Source organism: Leptodactylus fuscus, chromosome 2 (assembly GCF_031893055.1).
Source record: "Leptodactylus fuscus isolate aLepFus1 chromosome 2, aLepFus1.hap2, whole genome shotgun sequence".
In the NCBI taxonomy this organism is placed as follows: domain Eukaryota; kingdom Metazoa; phylum Chordata; class Amphibia; order Anura; family Leptodactylidae; genus Leptodactylus; species Leptodactylus fuscus.
The window spans coordinates 67,024,028-67,045,138 of record NC_134266.1 but is presented as its reverse complement, the minus strand read 5'-3'; the positions used below and the strand labels follow the sequence as shown (position 1 = coordinate 67,045,138).

The 21,111-nt window shown below is 42.9% G+C and overlaps 1 protein-coding gene across 2 annotated transcripts; it reads left to right on the top strand.

Moving 5' to 3' along the window:
- The first annotated feature begins 11,797 nt into the window (after positions 1 to 11,797).
- KLHL15 (kelch like family member 15) lies at positions 11,798 to 20,423 on the top strand. 2 transcript variants are annotated; one of them, XM_075263933.1, is made up of 3 exons: positions 11,798 to 12,014; positions 15,021 to 15,732; positions 19,299 to 20,423. In XM_075263933.1, the coding sequence occupies exons 2-3, from the start codon at positions 15,028 to 15,030 to the stop codon at positions 20,406 to 20,408; spliced, it is 1,815 nt and encodes a 604-aa protein (XP_075120034.1). In that variant the 5' UTR covers positions 11,798 to 12,014; positions 15,021 to 15,027; the 3' UTR covers positions 20,409 to 20,423. The 2 variants fall into 2 exon arrangements, with proteins under 2 accessions (XP_075120034.1, XP_075120033.1); XM_075263932.1 differs by having other exon boundaries at positions 11,798 to 12,018.
- The last annotated feature ends 688 nt before the right edge of the window (positions 20,424 to 21,111 follow it).

Sequence of the window (21,111 nt, the reverse complement as noted above, 5' to 3'; positions counted from 1 at the left end):
AGGAGGCTGAACAGAGGGAGTCATGTCGTTACATGGGACTGTATCCTGGGGGATTGCATTGGTTTATTATTATACGGGACTGTATGTTGGGGGTGTGAAGTTGGGCGAGTTTTTTTTGTTTTTTTCTCTTTTAGATGGGACTATATAGTAGAGGCTAGAATGGAGAGGTTGTGTCCGTGTGCTTGCGTCCGTTATACACCCAATCCATCACCTCATGTTTTTTTCGCAGACAAAAAAATCCTACAGACAAAAAAACAACAGATTCGTAGTGGATGTCAGGCGTCCGTTATTTTTTTAACCCTGAAGTCTATGGGTAATGGACTTATAACAGACAGCAACATATAGCCATCAGTTACTGTCTGTTATTTTGTGTCAGTTTTTTAACAGGTTAATTTAATGGATAGTAAAAAAAAAAAACAGACATAAACATCATTTAGTGTCAGTTGGGGCGGATTCACACCAGCGCCCCGGTCTCCACTTTCAGGTTTCCGTCTTCTGCCTGAGAAACTGGACAGGAGACCGAAACCAGCAGTCAGTTTTCAAATCCATTCATTTGAATAGGTTTGCAAAGTGTCCGCCCATGAGCACCCCTGAGCGTCTTCTGCGAAACCATTTTTTTTAACTGGACACAAAGTCGGACATGCAGGACTTTGTGTCCGGTTAAAAAAAAAAAAAAACCAGAGTCCAGGCAGAGGTGTGAACCCACCCATAATTTTGCTTATGATGGGTGTTCGTTTTTTTTTTTTTTTTTAAAACGGACACCTTCATAACGGAATCCAATAGTAGTGTGAATCCTGCCTAACTGATGTAAATGTGTCCGTTTCTGTAACTGATCCATGTAATTGATCAGTTTCAAATAAATTGACACATTAGAGTCAGTGTTCATTTTTATACTGTACGTTTTTCTGATATAACTATGAGATTGGGGGAGGAAATGGCAAATGCTTCTTTGAAGGAGATGACCTGTGTATCGTGACATTGCCGCTACCCCTGGACAAGCCCTTTAATCGCAGTCAGAGTTTTGTGTGCCAGGACTTCTTCAGCTCTGAAGGAGCTGCTACGGACCTGCTACAGAAAGCACTTTCCATCCAGAAAGGGCAGATTAGATGGCATTCTCATGGGTTTAATTCTTACAGCGTTCACTGTGGTAAAAATGAAATGTTACCTGTACTCTGCCAGTAACTTTTTCGTAAGCACAAGTATGGAACTAGGTATTGTGTCTTTTTATACGGGACAAGATGACGTTTTTGTCGATACCGTTTGGGGTAAGGTGTGATGGTTTGATAATCTTTTATTCAATTTTTTTGGGGGGAGAAAAAAACGCCTTTTGGCTATTTTGATTATTTTTCTCTGCTACACCTTTCACTGTATGGGATAAATATTTTGATAGTTTGGGCATTTTTTAGCACAGGGTTATCTAATCTGTTTAGGATTACTTTTTTTTCTTTATTTTTATATGTGATATGACGCTGGGTTCACACTAGCGCCCTGACTCCGTTTTCAGGTTTCCATCTTCTGCATGCAGAAGACGGAAACCTGTTAGATCGGGTCCGGCCATGAGCGCCGGTGAGCATTTTATGTTCTCGCTGCGAAACCGTTTTTTTTAAAAAAACCGGACACAGAATACTGCATGTCCGACTGTGTCCGGTTTAAAAAAAACGGTTTCGCAGCGGAGAGCATATAATGCTCACGGCCGGACATCTTTCAAACCCATTCAAATGAATGGGTTTGAAAGAGTCCTGCAGCTTTCCGTCTCCTGCTCTGTTTTGTGCAGGAAACGGAAACCTGTATGAACGGAGACCGGGCGCAGATGTGAACGAGCCCTTAGGAATGGAGGGTGATTTGAACTTTTGGTTTTTAGTGGGGATTTTTTGTACTTTTAAAAACTTTTTTTTCTCTACTTTTACATTCAGATCCAATAGGGACCTTGAACCATAGGCGGTCTGATCGCTCATACTATTCACTGCAATACTAATGTACTGCAGTGAATAGTAAAATCCACTACTGTTGCCTATGGCAGCGTGTAATAGAACTGACAAGCCTGGAAGCCTTCAGTAGGTTCCCGTCTGTCATGGCAACAGATCTTCACTCTCTGATGATGATCCGGAGGGCGTTGATTGGTCAAAGATGGAGCACAACCATGGCGCGTGCGCACTCTAGATGTCGCGTTCGTGTTTATCCACGGCAACTAAAGTGTTGACAACAGATCTTGGCAGTTAGACTGCCGGCATCCGGCGTGTATGGAGAGGGCTCAGCTCCAGAGCCCTTTCCATATATCTCCTTGCGACCAAGGAAGTACTATTACGGATGTAGTATAGGTCATTAAGGGGTTAAATCTTTTGGCTATTAAAAATTTTGAAACTTTCTTTTTTTTACATCTGTCTTGACCAATAATGCATGAACTTTCTAGACCCTGGTTAAAAAAAAAAAAAAAAACAACCATGTTTTCCTTCTTGTGGCTGGGTTACCTTCCTGTACACTGTCCATGCCCAATAAGGAAATCTCAATTGGGTTTCTGACAAGTCCCAGACCTACCCAATTCCATCAATGGGGTACAGTCCTATGAAAAAGTTTGGGCACCCCTATTAATCTTAATCATTTTTAGTTCTAAATATTTTGGTGTTTGCAACAGCCATTTCAGTTTGATATATCTAATAACTGATGGACACAGTAATATTTCAGGATTGAAATGAGGTTTATTGTACTAACAGAAAATGTGCAATATGCATTAAACCAAAATTTGACCGGTGCAAAAGTATGGGCACCCTTATCATTTTATTGATTTGAATACTCCTAACTACTTTTTACTGACTTACTGAAGCACAAAATTGGTTTTGTAACCTCAGTGAGCTTTGAACTTCATAGCCAGGTGTATCCAATCATGAGAAAAGGTATTTAAGGTGGCCAATTGCAAGTTGTTCTACTATTTGAATCTCCTCTGAAGAGTGGCATCATGGGCTACTCAAAACAACTCTCAAATGATCTGAAAACAAAGATTGTTCAACATAGTTGTTCAGCGGAAGGATACAAAAAGCTGTCTCAGAGATTTAACCTGTCAGTTTCCACTGTGAGGAACATAGTAAGGAAATGGAAGACCACAGGGACAGTTCTTGTTAAGCCCAGAAGTGGCAGGCCAAGAAAAATATCAGAAAGGCAGAGAAGAAGAATGGTGAGAACAGTCAAGGACAATCCACAGACCACCTCCAAAGAGCTGCAGCATCATCTTGCTGCAGATGGTGTCACTGTGCATCGGTCAACTATACAGTGCACTTTGCACAAATAGAAGCTGTATGGGAGAGTGATGAGAAAGAAGCCGTTTCTGCACGTACGCCACAAACAGAGTCGCCTGAGGTATGAAAAAGCACATTTGGACAAGGCAGCTTCATTTTGGAAACAAAAATTGAGTTGTTTGGTTATAAAAAAAGGCGTTATGCATGGCGTCCAAAAAGAAACAGCATTCCAAGAAAAACACATGCTACCCACTGTAAAATTTGGTGGAGGTTCTATCATGCTTTGGGGCTGTGTGGCCAATGCCGGCATCGGGAATCTTGTTAAAGTTGAGGGTCACATGGATTCCACTCAGTATCAGCAGATTCTTGAGAATAATGTTCAAGAATCAGTGACGAAGTTGAAGTTACGCCGGGGATGGATATTTCAGCAAGACAATGATCCAAAACACCGCTCCAAATGCTCAGGCATTCATGCAGAGGAACAATTACAATGTTCTGGAATGGCCATCCCAGTCCCCAGACCTGAATATCATTGAACATCTGTGGGATGATTGGAAGCGGGCTGTCCATGCTCGGCGACCATCTAACTTAACTGAACTTGAATTGTTTGTCCAAAATACCTTTATCCAGGAACTGATTAAAAGCTACAGGAAGCGACTAGAGGATGTTATCTTTGCAAAAGGAGGATGTACTAAATATTAATGTCACTTTTCTGTTGAGGTGCCCATACTTTTGCACCGGTCAAATTTTGGTTTAATGCATATTGCGCATTTTCTGTTAGTACAATAAACCTCATTTCAATCCTGAAATATTACTGTGTCCATCAGTTATTAGATATATCAAACTGAAATGGCTGTTGCAAATACCAAAATATTTAGAACTAAAAATGATTAAGATTAATAGGGGTGCACAAACTTTTTCATAGGACTGTATTTCACCTTGATCTGACCGCCCAACCAGCTATGCCACCATGGCCTTCTAAGCCTCAGAACAACACCTAGATTTGTCACTGTGCAAAATAACAGGGTACCATGGAGTGAGTCTGGTGGTGAGCGCCTGCTTGAGGTCTACAAACTAGAAGTAAGGAATCTTAGGATATACTATACATTGGCAGACCCGTTGTTTTGTCACATCATGGGGTGTTTAAATTACTATGGCAGCTGCTCCTAGGACACCACCCATCTTCTGGTGAGCAACAGGCACCTAATGCACTATATGAAAAACCACCCTGATGTAGTCTGCCAAGTCTTGGAAGAGCAGAGGCCCAAACACTAGGTCCTGCTGCAAAGCTTATGCAGCCACATAACTTCAGAATGCCTCATATGCGGCCATAAGCTTTGGCGGTTGAATTACCAGTATCAGCAGATTGGTGGCAATATGGCAAACACTCTAACCACAATCAACACGAGTCACTGCCAGGCCCTCCCAGGGATTCCACTCAGACAAGACGTTTTCCACCAGAAGGGATGTAGCTTCTGTTTTTACTGAAGCAGATATTATGGCACAGCAAATCCTTACAATGTTATTACACACAGTTTGGGTGGTAGGAAAACTGTACAGGGTTCCTGGGCTGCAGTGACGGATGATGCACTGACCATCACTACAGAACCTGGGTTCCCACTCAGTAGGAGCTCTTTGTTGTGGTACCACAGCTCAAAGCAGATATGCCCCTCTCCCCTCTACAAGTTGTTCAAAAGCTCTCTTAGCTCACCTCGCCTGTTGTCTCCTCCAAACTGTTCTCCACCAGCATGCTGCAAACCATCTCTCCATCTAGCCCCCTATAATGCATGGGAACCACCCTTAAATACTGGGCCATCTCCCACCCTGGGAAGCTGATATAAGGCTTGTCATCAGTGGACCACACCATGGGAGAGCAACAAACAAGTTCTCCCACAGTATGGGCGCAGCTTAGTTCCAACTCTAAGGAATCATGACAGAATACATTTTCACTGATCGGGCGATGAGGTGCCCCAATTAATGTGACACAAGCATGTATATTACACATTGTCCAGCATAGTGCAAGCACATCATAACACATCAGAAGATAATTAACAAATCCTACAGAGCCAAGATGTGGCATACTAGCTCACTATTACTGCACTCTCATTATACTCTCAGACACAGGCAACTGTTCGAGGTATGCGTCCATACCATCTTACAGGGCTTAGGCAGTGACTGAACCTGAGGGATCCCCTGTGAAGACTTTTTTCTCAGGTACCTTGGCCAAGGCTGAGCTCCACAAGTTGACAATGTTGCCTGTTGCTCCTCAATACCTTCCCTGATCCAATGTCACCATCGGACTTTACAAGCTGCAACCCCTGATCAACCTATCTAACCCTAGATAAGTACTTTCTCCAACATCTGTGGACTAACCTTGATGTTGTTTGGACCTCTAAGTTAATACATAGCTCTCCACTCACATTCCTTCTACAATGTTGTCATCTAGTGGTTATCATCTCGTGCATCCCCCATACTCTGGAGCTCCTTACCAAGACACATAAGACTGAACCCCACCAGCACAAGCTTCAAGAAGGCCCTGAAGACTCACCTATTCAGGAAGGCCTACAACCTTCCAATAACAATACTATCACCACACCACCATCTGAGCAGTCTCTCCCCTCACCTTCTGTCTCTGTCCCTCTTCCCTCATAGAATGTAAGCCCTTGCGGGTACAGCCCACTGTGCCAGTCGGTCAGTGTTAGTATTATAGTTGTCTGTATATTTTGTGTATCGTAAAGTACCATGGAATTAATGGTGCTATATAAATAAATAATAATAATACTAATAGTGGTTGACCTTCAAATATGATATTTTTTTTACAAATCTCTACAACTCTCCTGATATACAGTGGCATGCAAAAGTTTGGACACCCCTGGTCAAGATGACTGTTATTGTGAACAGTTAAGGAAGTTGAAGATAAAATGATCTTTGAAAGGCATAACATTATAAATGACACATTCCCAATGTATTTTTTGGGAATTATTTTTTCCATATTTTACATTTTCAAAATAACAAAAAATAAAAATGGCCCAATACAAAAGTGTGGACACCCTACAAAGTTAGTACCTAGTAGCACCTTTGGCAAGTATCACAGCTTGTAAATGCTTTTTGTAGCCAGCCAAGATTCTTTCAATTCTTGTTTGAGGAATTTCATATATTCTTCCTTAGAAAAGTCTTCCAGTTCTGTGAGATTCCAGGGTTGTCTTGCATGCTCTTTAGAAGAATAGCCACACACAGATTTTCAATGATGTTCACATCAGGGGACTGTGAGGGCCTTGATAAAACCTTCAGCTTGCGCCTTTTTTAGATAGTCTATGGTGGATTTTGATGTTTGTTTAGGATTATTATCCTTTTCTACAAGACATCCTATTTCCAATTTCAGGTTTTTTTTTACAGATGGTGTTATGTTTGCTTCAAGAATTTGATGAAATTTCATTGAATCCATTCTTCCCCCTACCTGTGAAATGTTCCCCATGCCATTGCCTCAACACAACCCCAAAGCATGATTGATCCAACCCCATGCTTAATGGCTGGAGAGATGTTCTTTTCCTGAAATTCTGTGTTCTTTATTCTCCAAACATACCTTTGGTCATTGTGGCCAAAGAGTTTTATTTTAACCTCATATGTCCACAGGACTTGTTACAAAATGCAGTAGGTTTGTTTAAATGGCTTTTATGGTGAGAATGCAAGAGAGGTTTTCTTCTGATGAATCTTCCATGAAGGTCATATTTGTACAGAAATCGCTGGACAATAGTACAATGGACCACTACTCCAGATTCTATATTTTATTGTAATTTACAACCATCATGAAGAAATGGTGGGTATGATGTGACAAACTTGTAAAGGCTTGTGTCATCAGCCTTCCCTGGTTCTCACAGCCCCTTTCTTTACACAGGATCACACAAGCAGTGCTCAGGAAACATCGCAAAGGCTTCCGGTGCTCCATGCAGGATAATTAGTGCCGATCAATGAATACAAGATATGCCTGGAATAGCCAGTGCCGCACCTCCCATGAGGCGACCTGAAGCGAGCGCTTCAGGCGGCACTATGCCAGGGCCTCAGGGAGGGCGGCATTTTTGCTAACCTAAGCCAGTCCAGGACAAGCTGTCCTGGACTGGCTTATCACCGAGCGGTGGTTTGGGGAGGCCACTGAAGCAGCGCTGCTCCGGCAGCCTCCCCTCACGCTCAGGCAGAGAGCAGGCAGTCTCCGGGCCTACTCTCTGCCGGCGAACGGGGCTAAGCCCCGCCCCTTCACTCGACCACGCCCCGATCCACCCGGCCACGCCCCCGATCCGCCCCCTTTCTGCAGTTAGCTCGGGCGGCAAAAGGGGAAGGTTCACCTCTGGGAATAGCCTTTCTAAAGTTTAAATGTTTAGTTAAAAATCGCTAATGCCAATGATAGACTCTCTTTAACCCCTTCCACCCTTACATATTAAAGGGGGCTCTATCATTGGAAAAAGTCATTTTTAACTAATAACATCCTTGCATAGCCTTTAGAGAGGCTATTCCACACATACCTTTTGTATGTAAATCGCCTCAGTAGATTTTGAATAAATCTATTTTTTTCATATGCTAATTAGCTTCTCTGTGCACCCCGGAAGTCTCTTTGTGTCTTCTGTATATACAGCACAGGCTGCTGCTGCTGATTCCTCCTCCCTGCTCTCATATATAGCACATAGCATAGAGAGGAGAGCTGGCTGACAACTTCCTGTGCACGCTGGAGCCTACTTAGCATATGAATAAAAAAGGACTTATTCAAACACTACTGAGGCAAGTGCAACATTTGCTCATCACCAAGTCCCACAGATACTGGAGAAATGTAAGACCTGCTACCACTGCCTTCAGCAACTTCTCCCGGAGATCCTGTCAATTAAAATGTGACAAAGAGTCAGCCACCGGATTCTGGACACCAGGAACATGATGAGCCAGAACCAAATGTTGAATTCCAGATATTGCAGAACCAAGACAAGACAGAACTCACAAAGATGAAGAAGACAAATGGTTATTGCAATGAACAACACTGTCATTATCTTTCCAGAACCAAACTTGCATATCCATGTGGTGAGGGCCCCATAGAACTACAGAAAACACTTTCGGGAAGAGGATGAAGAGTCACAAACCCCCCTCCCTCTAAGGCTTACGCACACCACCCATTATATTCCTAACTAATTGACATTGCTGTGTCAGTAAACACTGACACCTCCTTGTTACTTACCTGCAGACTACATACAAGTGTGACCATTGAAAATATGAAGAAAATCCATCCAAACAAGAAGATCCCCCTTTAAGAATTAAGTGAATTGAATACGGTGATATGGACGCTTCACATCCACAGTTGCAAAGGACAGGTAGGTTGAAAAAAAAAAAACCTTCCCATCGGCAAATACTAACAGGACTAAGGGAGCGTTCACACTAGCGTCGGTGTCCAACAGCTATTGTCCGCTGCTAATGTCCGTTCAAAATCTTGCACTAGCATCGGACACTAGCTGTGTCTGTGACATTTTGCATTGATTTAAATGGACATAGGGTGCGTTCTTTTACTGTCCGTGGGTGTCCTTAAGTGTCCGTTCCCAAAGATGTCCGACTTTTCAAGCGGACAGCAAAAACCTACATGTCGGGTTTTGCTGTCCGCTTGAAAAGTCAGACTGATGTTTTATCCCTGGATCTCCCATCTTCACTTAAGAACCCTTTGGATGAGAGAGATGATGGATCAGCCGGTATTTAACGCCTCTCTCTTAGGAACACCCCAATGCCCAGAGAGGACATCCTCATATTCTTAAATAGGTAGGGGGGGGGGCACTATTCTACTCAAACTGACCTCCTTGGGCCCCATATTAATCAGTACCCCAGGATGTTCCCTGGCTGATTTCAAATTACGTGCAAAATATGGCTCCTCCAAATACAAAAAGGGGATTAAAAACCCAAACATGAACCTGGAACGCAAAGTCGGAGCCATCTCTGCATTGGGAAACTGGTCAAACAACGATGCCTTCTTGACCAAACTCACCGATTTTTTTCTGACTTGAACAGCTGGGAGCAATGGATTGCTGCATGAACCCTGCCACATGTAGAGCATTTATGCTTGTATTTATAACAATAATAATAATAAATTTATTTACACGCTCCTAGTTGAAGGCCCTTGGGAAGCACCTGATTGATCAGCAGCTTGGAGCTGAAAAGGGGCCTGTCTTTGGGCCATCATCAACCGCAACCAAACAGCCAATGTCTGAGCACAGGGCCAAGCAGTGATGGAACTCGTCCTCATACTTCCAACAGGCGCTTCCCCCATGAACTTTATAAATATTATAAATGGTGTCTCCATATATAAGAACAGCCCAGAGCAACGTTTCAGATGTTGGTCACCCATAACACAGCCAAGCATAATGAATATCTGCAAGCAGTTATTCTTACTGTAAGTTTCAGCTTCCTATCAACTGGTCTATCAACACAGGGGCAATACTCCCTGTCAATCATATGCTGTTCCAGCAAGATCAAAGAACAAATGGGTACATTCTGATTATCCCAGATTTTTTGCTTAGTTTCTAAGTGAGCTCCTAAACGACTATTACCACTAAAGAAGACTGGAAGCACAGAAGTTGGGAACCTAAGTGGAGCGGGGCCTAATGCACACTCACTGGGTTCAGCAGGGGTTGGAGGGAAGTGCAGCAACACTAGCAGGCCTTCCAATAATCTGGAGCCCTCCGACTTCAGCCTGGACTTCAAAAAGGCAATTAAACCCTCATCAGCCTCCATAAGAACCACAGGTAAGTGTAAACTCATTGATGGAGAGTCAGACTGAGATTTGGGCTAACCAGGGGGCCTCTTAAATAGCCACACACTAAACCATATGCACGGACCCAGGAGCATGCCATGGTTGGTGCTTGGCTAGGGTTGTCGTTGTCGTCATCTTCTTGAAATATATAAGGGTCAGCCTCCTCCCCTGGCATTGCTTGTGACATAACAGACTTTCTCTTTGCATTCAAGGGAAAGTCTTCCTCCTCTTCCAGTTCCTCTACCATAATGACCCTGACCCAGATCCTCATCCTCCTCCATCAACACAAGGCAATGACATTAACTAAGAGATAGAATCTGTTCCTCCTCTTCCAACCCTTGTTGGGGAAGAAGGGGAAAGAGGGATCAGAGATCATGAAGGATACAATGCATATCCTATGGGGACCCTATGGACCGGAATACCAGTTGAAGGGGGTCAACTCTCCAGTCACGCTGAGCAACGTTCCCCTCAGTACTCGTCTATGGATGAGCACTATCAGGAATAGGGGAGGGGAGCATTCCTCACCACTCAATGTCATCGCTGTGCGGTAAGGAACGCTCCCTCTCACAGTACAGCACAATAGACTGTACGGTGAAGAAGGCTGTTCCTGACTGTCAGAAACGTCCTTCTGACGCTGAAGAGCTACGGTACCGGCACCGATAGCTCTTCAACGGGGGCACAGAACGGGAAAGCCGATAGGGCGCTGAATTCAGCGCACTGTCAGCTTTCTAGCGGTGTATTACACCACATGTGCCCCAGGAGGTGAAAGATCCTCTTTGGGCTTGTTCACACGTGAGCACAGGGGAGGTTTTTGACAGCGGATTTCGCGTCAAAAACCTCCCCTTACAATGGTGGTCTATGCAGACCGCCGGGCTTCTTTTTTTTTTCCGCTAGGGGCGGGCTGCGACATGCTCCCGGCAGCACCCTCCTATGTCGGCTCATTCATTTGAGCCGACAGCAGAGGAGAAAGCCGCGACCGCGATGGTCGCGGCAGGCGGGTTTTGACCAGAGAGAGACGCGGCTCGACGCGGCTCTCTCGGTGTCAAAACCCGCGCGGGCAGTTCACGTGTGAACTAGCCCTTTAACAAAATGAAATTAATGAACAAAAAAGAAATCAATATTTGGTGTGACCATTCTTTGTTGGAGGAGTCCTGGAAGTGATGATATCTCCCTCACAACAGCATCCAGTCTGTCTGCGATTACATGAAAAGACAGAAGGATTTGCATAAGCTTATATCCACAGACCTGTGTTTAGTTGGTCCAGAAGGTGGGAACAAGTCCCATGCAATAACTGTCTGCACGTGTACCTACAACTGATGCTGAATTTATTGTTTGTTCATTTTGTTACATGACAAAAATAAACTTTGGTCATTTTTATTTTTGCAGCAATTTTTCTGCACCTGCCTACAACATTTGCACACCACTAGCTATCCAGGTCTGTGTATATATCCGCCTGTGCATTGGTGTCATCGGGATGTTTCAATGTTTTTATTTTAAAACTTGGAGGGTTAGGAAATGGCTGTAAAAGTAAAGGCGATATTATTGTTACAAGGCAGAAGAACACACAACTACTGTATTATATACCAAAGCTCGGACAGCACAGAGGCCCCGCCCCTCATCCGCTACCCACAGAGGGGGCGGGGCTCCTCCGACATGTTTACTAAGGGAAGATCCATCCTATATGGGAAACGGCGAGTCCAGACGGAAAGAGCGGATGGGACGAAAATAAACCAGCCAATCAGAGAAGGAGGGCTGAAGCGTCCACCAATAGGATTGCCTAGTGGCGCGACACGACTTCCGGGGCTGCTTCTTGGCCTGAGCGCTGCAGGTAGTAAGGTGCTGCTGTCTGGGTGGATAGCGGAGCTGGCAGGCGGACAAGTGTGGCGGGGATGCGGTGAGCATGTGTGTGTGAGGCGGGCACAGAGCAGCGGCTGAGACGTGTAGAAGATAAAGGCCGGATGTTACATCCACGGCTGGGCTGTGCAGGACGCATCCCTTCAGTGTACGGGCTGGTAGGTGAGTATTGTGCTCTATGCCCCGGCGTTACCTTATATGGAGACCTGCTCCTCCCATGTGATGCCGTCCAAGCCACAGGCAAGCGACAGGTTAGCTGTGACACTCTGTGCTGCTGTGGCATGTCCCAGTATAATGGCGTGTAGGGGCTTCTTTGTAGATGATACTGCTAGTCTGGGCCTGGCCCTATCCTGTGTCTAGTTGTGTCTTCTGACAACCCCCCTCTATGTGTTTGCTGGTATGACCTAAACACCAAGAGAGACACAACCTCTCCCTAGTTATTAGTATGTCCCAGCACCCAGAGGCAGATCTAGTCTATCAGAGCTGGCATGTCTCATCAGCAGGACAGGGGGGGTGAATGGCTTCTTTACCTTATGCCCCTTCTGCAATGAGTTTGTGGCTTATAAGACAAGGAAGCACTGCCATACCATTCACTTAACACTATGTTTACCTTCCAAACCAGATACAATTTCCACCAAAGTCCTGCACACACAGTTTTTTTTAACCTGGTGGCTTGACTTCAAAACAATGGATACTCAACAGATCCCTCATAGTCAGCGGGGGTCCTTGGGATTCCGTGTCCATTATTAGGCAGACCTGTTGGTATTGTCTAATCCATTCTTCTGTTCTTACAATGGACAAGAAGAAACTGTGTGGAATTAGACAATGCAGACTTGACTACGCAGATTGGTATCATTATGCCACAGTGTTCTCATTGGATTACTGCTAATGAAAGAAGTAAGAATATTGCTGTGCAGAAAAAAAATCATTGAGGCTTCTGCAGTACTTAAAGGGGTTGTCCAGGCTAAAATTTAATTTTTTAATTAGGACGGGGGAGGTGAAATGGAAAATGATTCATTCTGTTCTCAGTGCTCTGGGATCTCACAGTGTGGTCAGGTCCTGCTGGTCTGTTGTTTTCTTCCATTGAAGGACTACCTGTGACCTCTTGGGTCCCTTCTTGATTCAGCTGGTTGGCCTCATCGGTCACGGGACAACTGAGACCAATCAGTGGCTTCAGCAGAAGGGTCCGAGGACATTTCAGGGGTGATGAAGACAGCTGAGCAGCAGGACTGGACTGCACTGGGAGGGCACCAAAGCACCAGGGACAGGTGAGTGTGTGTTTTTTTTTTTTGTTTGTTTTTCACCTCCCCCTGCCTAATTTTAACAAATAAAATTTAAGCCTGGACAACATCTTTAAAACATCACTAAACATCCAACTATGTCTTATTTTCTGGTAGCTTTTGTGTTATTAATAAATTTGTAAGATTCTTTTACTGTAACACATTTTGTTTCCTTATTATAAACTCCTTCACGTCTGTATTCTATCCTTTATTTCTCAATTGAGATCAGTACCCTGTGTCCCATGTGTATGGGCTTGTGTGTAATGCTGGGGAGTCACTTCAAAGCGATATATTGGGCTTTACAGAGTGTACAAACGTGTATGGTGTGTAAACGAGGGGGGAATCAGTGCTACCTATATAACACAGGATTGGAATATATGCAGCTGAATTCGCTCCCAGTTCTGACTGTATTTTTAACCAGTGATATCTCTGAAAATAATATCCATAGAACTACACTTAGTGTCATAGGAAAGATGAGTAGAAGAAACGCCAGTAGCAAGTTGCAACAATTTATACTGCCCGAGATATAACTGTTTGAAGTGACCACCTCCATACTTTTATATACCCTTCTTTACACACACAAACCCACACACCAAAGCAAGGGAAATAATAAAAAAGTCCTAGATTTCACATAAATCTTTATGGCACAATTGCTGTCAAAAAATCAAAAGCTGTTTTGAAAGTTTAGTTGTGCTTTAAAAGGGTTTTCAGAGTCTTTATTGATGACCTATCCTTAGGACTACCTACAGTGTTATTGGGACGGCCTGGCTCACTTCCAGGCCCCCCACCAGTCACCTGATTGAAGAAGCCACAGAGCTTCATTGATACCAGGCACAGTGACATTAGTTATGAAGAAGAGGTCCCATGCTTTGCCCAGGACCTTCAGTCAGCTCATCAGTGTGGTGCCAGGCGTCAGCCCCCACCTCTTTGATTTATTTAAAGGGTTCAATCATTAAAATGAATTTTTTTTCTCCCTAACATGCAGGAATAACCTTAAAAAAGGCTATTCTTCTCCTACCTTTAGATGTTTTCTCCGTGCTGCCGTTTGATAGAAATCCCAGTTTTCTTCTGTATGCAAACGAGTTCTCTTGCAGCACTGGGGGTGTCCTCAATGCTGCGAGAGAATTCTCCTGCGCCACCTCTATCTTCACCTTGGACGGCATACAGAAGAAAACCGGGATTTCTACCAAACGGCAGAAGACATCTAGGGGTAGGAATAAAATTCCTACGTTTTAGGAAGAAATAAATGTCATTTTAATGATTGAATCCCTTTAAGTCATGGAAAAACCCTTTAAGGGCCCCTTCACATGGCGTAAGTGCACCGCTCATTTAGACACGTATATATGCTGATATACGTACGTTTCCCATTGAAATCAATGGGCTCTGTTTTGAAGCGCCGCGCTCGGACATGTGTATACATGTCTAAATGTGTGGTGCGCTTACGCCGTGTGAAGAGGCCGTAAAGCAGTTGTCTCACAATTTAATATCTGTTCCCTGGGGCCCACACCCCTGTCTGAATGCGACAACAGTTGAGTGCAAATGCTATTCAATTCAGTCTCAATGGCACAGACTGAAATAGTCCAGCACTTTCTTTCACTCCCATAGATAATGAGTGGATCAGCAATGCACATGTTATACTGGGAGTCCTGTGAGAGTTCTATGACTAGGTGATACTATGTGCGACAACCTTATTATCCAAAGTTGTAGAATTGCTTCTGGTCACTCTTGTAAAAATAGTAGAAGAATGAAATAGTTCTAATAAAGTTGCTGTCCTAATATATATTATTATTTTAGGGTACTTTAGGTTTTTTTTCCCATAACTTGGGTAAGAAATGTTTTCAGATTGACATATATAATAAAATAATAATCTAATGTATTTCTTAGGTGATTCATGGCCGGGGACGTGGAAGGGTACACTTCTTCAATCCATGATAGCAGTGTCACTGCAGGGTTCAGGGCACTCTATGAAGAAGGCCTATTGGTTGATGTCACTCTTGTGATAGAAGATCACCAGTTTCAAGCACACAAAGCCCTGCTGGCCACTCAGAGTGACTACTTCCGCATCATGTTCACGGCTGACATGAGAGAACGTGACCAGGACAAGATCTACCTTAAGGGATTGACAGCTACAGGCTTCAGCCATGTGCTCCAGTTCATGTACTATGGTAACATAGACCTTAGCATGGCTACTGTTCATGAAATCCTGCAGGCGGCTATGTATGTGCAGTTGACTGAAGTTGTAAAATTTTGCTGTTCTTTCCTCATGGCTAAAATTTGTCTGGACAACTGTGCGGAGATTATGAGGCTTCTGGATGACTTCAGTGTTGACGTTGAAGGTGTCAGAGAGAAGCTTGACACTTTTCTTTTGGAAAACTTTGTCCCTCTTATGGGGAGACCTGACTTTCTCTCCTACCTTAGCTTTGAAAAGCTCAAGAGCTACCTGGACAATGACCGTCTGAGTCGGTTCCCCGAGATTGAGCTGTATGAAGCTGTTCAGGCTTGGTTGCGACATGATAGGAGACGCTGGAGACATACAGACACCATCATTCAGAACATCAGGTTTTGTTTGATGACTCCATCCCATGTCTATGAGAAGGTTAGTGAGAATGAAAGCTCTAGACAAGATTCTTCACTTAGCTAGGGCACCACCTCATCAATAGGTAAGATATCTGTAGGGTTGTTGGCTAAGCAAATGGAGGCGGCAAGGGAGAATTTATCTGCAGTTATTTGTTTATGTATATAACTTTATTTTTATTTTTTTTCATCATTTGTTATATGTTTACAGCAAATAAAAATGATAGATATGTGTAGAAAATTTATTAGCGTGTTCCTTCTTAAATCAGTTATCAGTATTTTAATTTTTTTTAAGCTTTTTTTTATTTTATTTTTTTAATTTTGAATGGTTAGACCTCAACCTGTAATGGTAGTTGTGATGGTTGTATGTGTCTGCATTGTCTTGACGCTATCATACAGAGTTGATATATAGCCCATGTATGAGTGCAGAGAACATAGATACACATGTTTATAATGTATAGACCAAAGTATCTACCTGGCTAAAAGTATTTGGTGTTAATGTGGCGTGTGATGTAGTAGCATTCACACTCCTGGGAAGGCTTTCCACTAGGATTTGGATTATGAGTGCTGGAATTCATATCCAGTCAGGCAGTCTTGGAGTACGATGCTTGGCTCTCAGGTGTTGATACAGGTCATCTCAAAGGTGATGAAGTTGCGCTCAGGCCTATGTCCTTATCAAACATTAAGTTTTTCTGTACAATACTCTGCAATCCATATTTTTTCCTTTGGCCTTCCTTTTTCAACAGGCATTGTTGTGCTGAAGTCATATAGACTGCTTTTGTGTTACTGCAGAATCTTCTGGCACAGTTAGAACAATGAAAAAATGTCCTAGACCAGTATTCTGCCCCCACCAGGTGTAAGTGATCTTGTGTCATTGATTCTTCCATCAGACCAGTTGACATTAGAGTAACCTCCAGAGATCTTTTCCATTGCTCCCAGTGTGCACAACACCAGTCTTGCCTATGCATGGCATTGGTAGTATCCACAACACCAATGTTATCTATGCTAAGTATTGTTCATGGTAATCTCAAACCAATTTTTGTCGTGAAACACAATCCATTAGCCTCCCGTGAACTTTCTTGTGCTGATCTTTCCGGGAGCAGTTTGGAAGTCGTTTTAGAGTACTGCAGCAAGGGAATTTTTTTTTTTTATTACGGTTTATTATTATTTTGCTCATATTTATTATTCAGAATTGTTGCCTATTTGATCTATCATCAGTGAGCTGATACTGCTCCAAGATGACTTCACTTTGCAATGTGAATACTGTCATTTTTGCCTGTTGCTCTCATAGACAGAAATTTTGAGATTCTGTGATGGTAACATCCTGTCACGGTGCCATGTTGAAAGTCCATCTCAAATACCACTCATCTTTCTGTTTCTCTTTCAGGTTTGCATGGTTGTACACTTGATCCTTTGCATATTTTGCCAATGGATGTGATTGGTATTGGCAAGCCTACTTATTATCTAGTTGCTTACCTTGCTTTTGGTCATATTTCTGCATAGGGATGTATTTTAAAGAGGACCTTTCATGGGTTTGGGCACAGGCAGTTCTATATACTGCCAATAGCGCTGCACAGTGTGAGTGGGGAAGAACTCCTCCTCCCTCTGCTCACAGTGCTCGTCCATAGACGAGTATTCTCAGGAGGGGGGGGGGGGCCTTCCTCCCCGGTCTCGCTGTACAGCGCTATAGGCGCTGCTGTGCAGAAGGGCGTTCCTGACAGACTGTCAGGAACGCCCTCCTGACTGTAAAGAGCTACAGTACTGTTACTGATAGCTCTTCACCCGGGGCACAGATCGGGAAAGCCGACAGTGTGCTGAATTCAAAGCACTGTCGGCTTTCCAGCAGTATATAGAACTGCCTGTGCCCAAACCCATGAAAGGTCCTCTTTAAGGCACACTTGTTATAACTGTTGGTCAAACTCATTAACTGAAATCCTGACAACCATTCTTTTGTTGTTCCTTTTTGAAAAATTTAGGTCTAAATTGACGATTAGATTTTGCTATTACCCTTGTCCATAAACTTTCTGACACTAGCCGCACTGATCGGACGATGTCAGACTGTTTAGGCCCCCCCACACATTGACTTGTTTATTTGTAGACCTATTTATCTCCTTTGCATCATGTAATATCCATCCAATAGACAGAATCTCTGTATACTGGTAACAAGGCAGATATTGACAATGTTGTGGGTGTTATCCACAAAAAGCAAGTCTGACAACTTCAAAGAAAGTCATGTAAGTATTATTCTGGAATTCAAACATGTTGTGAAACATTGCATTCAGAGATGGCCAAATCTATAGTCAGAGGGAAGGCCGTCAGTCCCTGATGGGACAGATTTCTTGACTTAGTGCAAAGATTTCAAGATATACTGAATCTTCTTCCAGCAACCTATATATTAATCTTGAGAGCTCCTCCTCCAGATCTGTCCATGAGACAAGAGGAGACCTTGTGCTACATTCAGGCTGGATCAACACCGGCTGCTGCGATTTGCTGAATTTTACTGTGGTCTTGAATATAATTTCAATATATTTGTATAGTTCTAAACATTATTTTTAACAATTAACCACTTCTTATGGCTTCAGGCTATAGAAAGCATGTTAAAGGGGTTGTCAAAATATTTATTTTATAAGTTTCTGTTTACAGTGCCCCTGGTTGATGCCAGCAGTAATGTCCTGTTTGTGCCAGTTGCCTACTGCAGACAATCATAGGCCTCAATGGCATCCTCTTTGTGAAGAGGTCACAATTACTAAGGCCTTTGATTGGCTGCTGCAGTCACCAAGCCCAAATGGGATGTCACTGCTGACGCCAGTCCGAGGCATGTTACATACAATACTGGCACTACTGCCACTTAAAACAGAGGATTTGGGAGAGGTGAGTAATATTGTTTTTTTTTTTGTTTGTTTGTTTTTTGTTAATAGGGGTCCATCAGCAGCACTAAATCTTAAAAACCCGAGTCAGACAGCAATTTTAACATTGTAGTGCAGGGTTCCCTGCCTTCTGTCTTACACGTGTGTGTATGTGCATACTTGTGCATACTGTATGTTTATGTCTGCTTGAACATATTTCTGTTTTGAAAATTGACTCAGAGAACATTGTGTTTGTAGTGTTTACTGAAATTGATAGAACTTAAACCCCTTGCACACAACCATGAGCTAGCCGGGTTTTTCTCGGATAGCAAACTGACCCATTGATTTTTATGGGTCTGTACACAACCATAAATTACACGGTCATGTGTGCAGACCAACAATCCGGGCCGCAAAATATGGATCGGGTCATATTCCTGTCCGATTTTGCAGTCGTGCTTCCGTAGCTCCTTATTCGTTGAATGAAAGTGACCGTGGAAGTACGGCTAGTGTACGTATGGCTGTGCCATTCATTCACAGCCATCGGCTAGCACACAGTCAGGTGCAAACCCACCCAAGAAGTATTTAGCAGTAATGTGAGGAAATAAGACCCTTTTTGTGTGAGCTATAGCACAGGAATGTTAATTTACTATTGTACTTTTTTTTTTTTTTTTTTTTTTTTTTTTTTTTAATAATGGCATTTTCTTACATGGAACATTTTTTTTTCTTCTTGTTCTTCTTTCAGGTGAAAACTTCAGAGTTTTATAGATATTCCCGTCAGCTGAGGCATGAGGTTGAGCAGGCACTAAACTACTTTCACAATGTCAGTGAGCAACCCTTAATGGAGATGAAATCCAACCACATCCGCTCAGCTAAACCTCATACAGCCGTGTTCCGAGGGATGATTGGACATAGCATGGTCAATAGCAAAATCCTCCTCTTGCACAAGCCCCGGGTTTGGTGGGAACTTGAAGGACCTCTGGTTCCTCTACGACCTGACTGCCTGGCTATTGTTAACAACTTTGTCTTCTTACTAGGAGGAGAAGAACTGGGTCCAGATGGAGAATTTCACGCTTCATCAAAAGTATTCCGATACGACCCGCGCCAAAACAGTTGGGTGCGAATGTCTGATATGTCTGTACCTCGGTCCGAGTTTGCAGTGGGTGTCATTGGGCGATATATTTATGCAGTAGCTGGAAGGACGAGAGATGAAACCTTTTATTCAACAGAGCGCTATGACATAATAGAAAACAAATGGGAATTTGTAGATCCTTATCCTGTTAATAAGTATGGCCACGAGGGCACAGTTCTTAACAATAAACTATTTATCACTGGTGGGATTACATCCTCTTCGACTTCCAAGCAAGTTTGTGTTTTTGACCCAAGTAAAGAAGGAACAGTAGAACAGAGAACTCGGAGAACACAAGTGCACACAAACTGTTGGGAAAACAAGTGCAAAATGAACTACGCCCGATGTTTTCACAAGATGATCTCTTACAATGGCAAACTCTATGTCTTTGGTGGTGTATGTGTTATTTTAAGAGCATCTTTTGAATCGCAGGGCTGTCCCTCTACAGAGGTTTATGACCCAGAAGCAGATCAATGGACTATTCTGGCATCTATGCCCATTGGTAGAAGTGGCCATGGAGTAGCTGTGCTGGATAAACAGATCATGGTGCTTGGTGGACTCTGTTATAATGGTCATTACAGCGACTCCATCCTTACTTTTGACCCAGAGGAGAACAAATGGAAAGAGGATGAATACCCCAGAATGCCTTGCAAGCTGGATGGCTTACAAGTATGCAGTCTCCATTTTCCAGAATATGTTTTAGAGCACGTAAAACGTTGCACTTAGCAGTAATAGAAAATAAAATCCTGTTACTATTTTTTTTTTTAATGTCTTAAGCAACTCAGATCTTTACTCTTTCTATGCTATGTGTAAGGTCAATGTTAAAAGCTTTCAGTAAAACAGGGAGCAATCCGTTTTGAAAAAGTCCAAAACTGCAAATGGGTCTGGCCTGAATCTTACATTATATCAAATTGGTGTGAGTACATTTTATACCTTGATTTGTTGTTTTTTTTATGTTTTTATCTTACTTGAATACCTTTTTTGAAGGTTTTTTTTTTTTTAAATTTAGTATTGAATATGCCACATGGCATGCAAATAACAAAAGTTATCTATCAGTGAAGGCTTATTACGCTAAATAGAACATGTGCTGAAATGTTTCCTGTACAAATATCGACCTTTAAATATCTGCATGACTCAGGCCTTTTGCTACCTCTGATATTCTTTATAGCTGCAGCATTTGTTATAGTATTGACGTAAGTGACCACTTCATCAGGTCCATAAACTTGATAACCCCCCAAAAAAACATGGCAGCTGTAAATGAGGGTGCACAAAGCACAACTACTTATTGAGGTTTGCAGAGTCCTCAACATAAAGGGAAAAATTTTAGCTAATGTGTTATTGCACAACTGACTATAAGTTATGCTTCCTTATACACCCGGTTTCTCTTTACAGCTGGATCGTGCACACCCTATAGAATATGGTTCATACC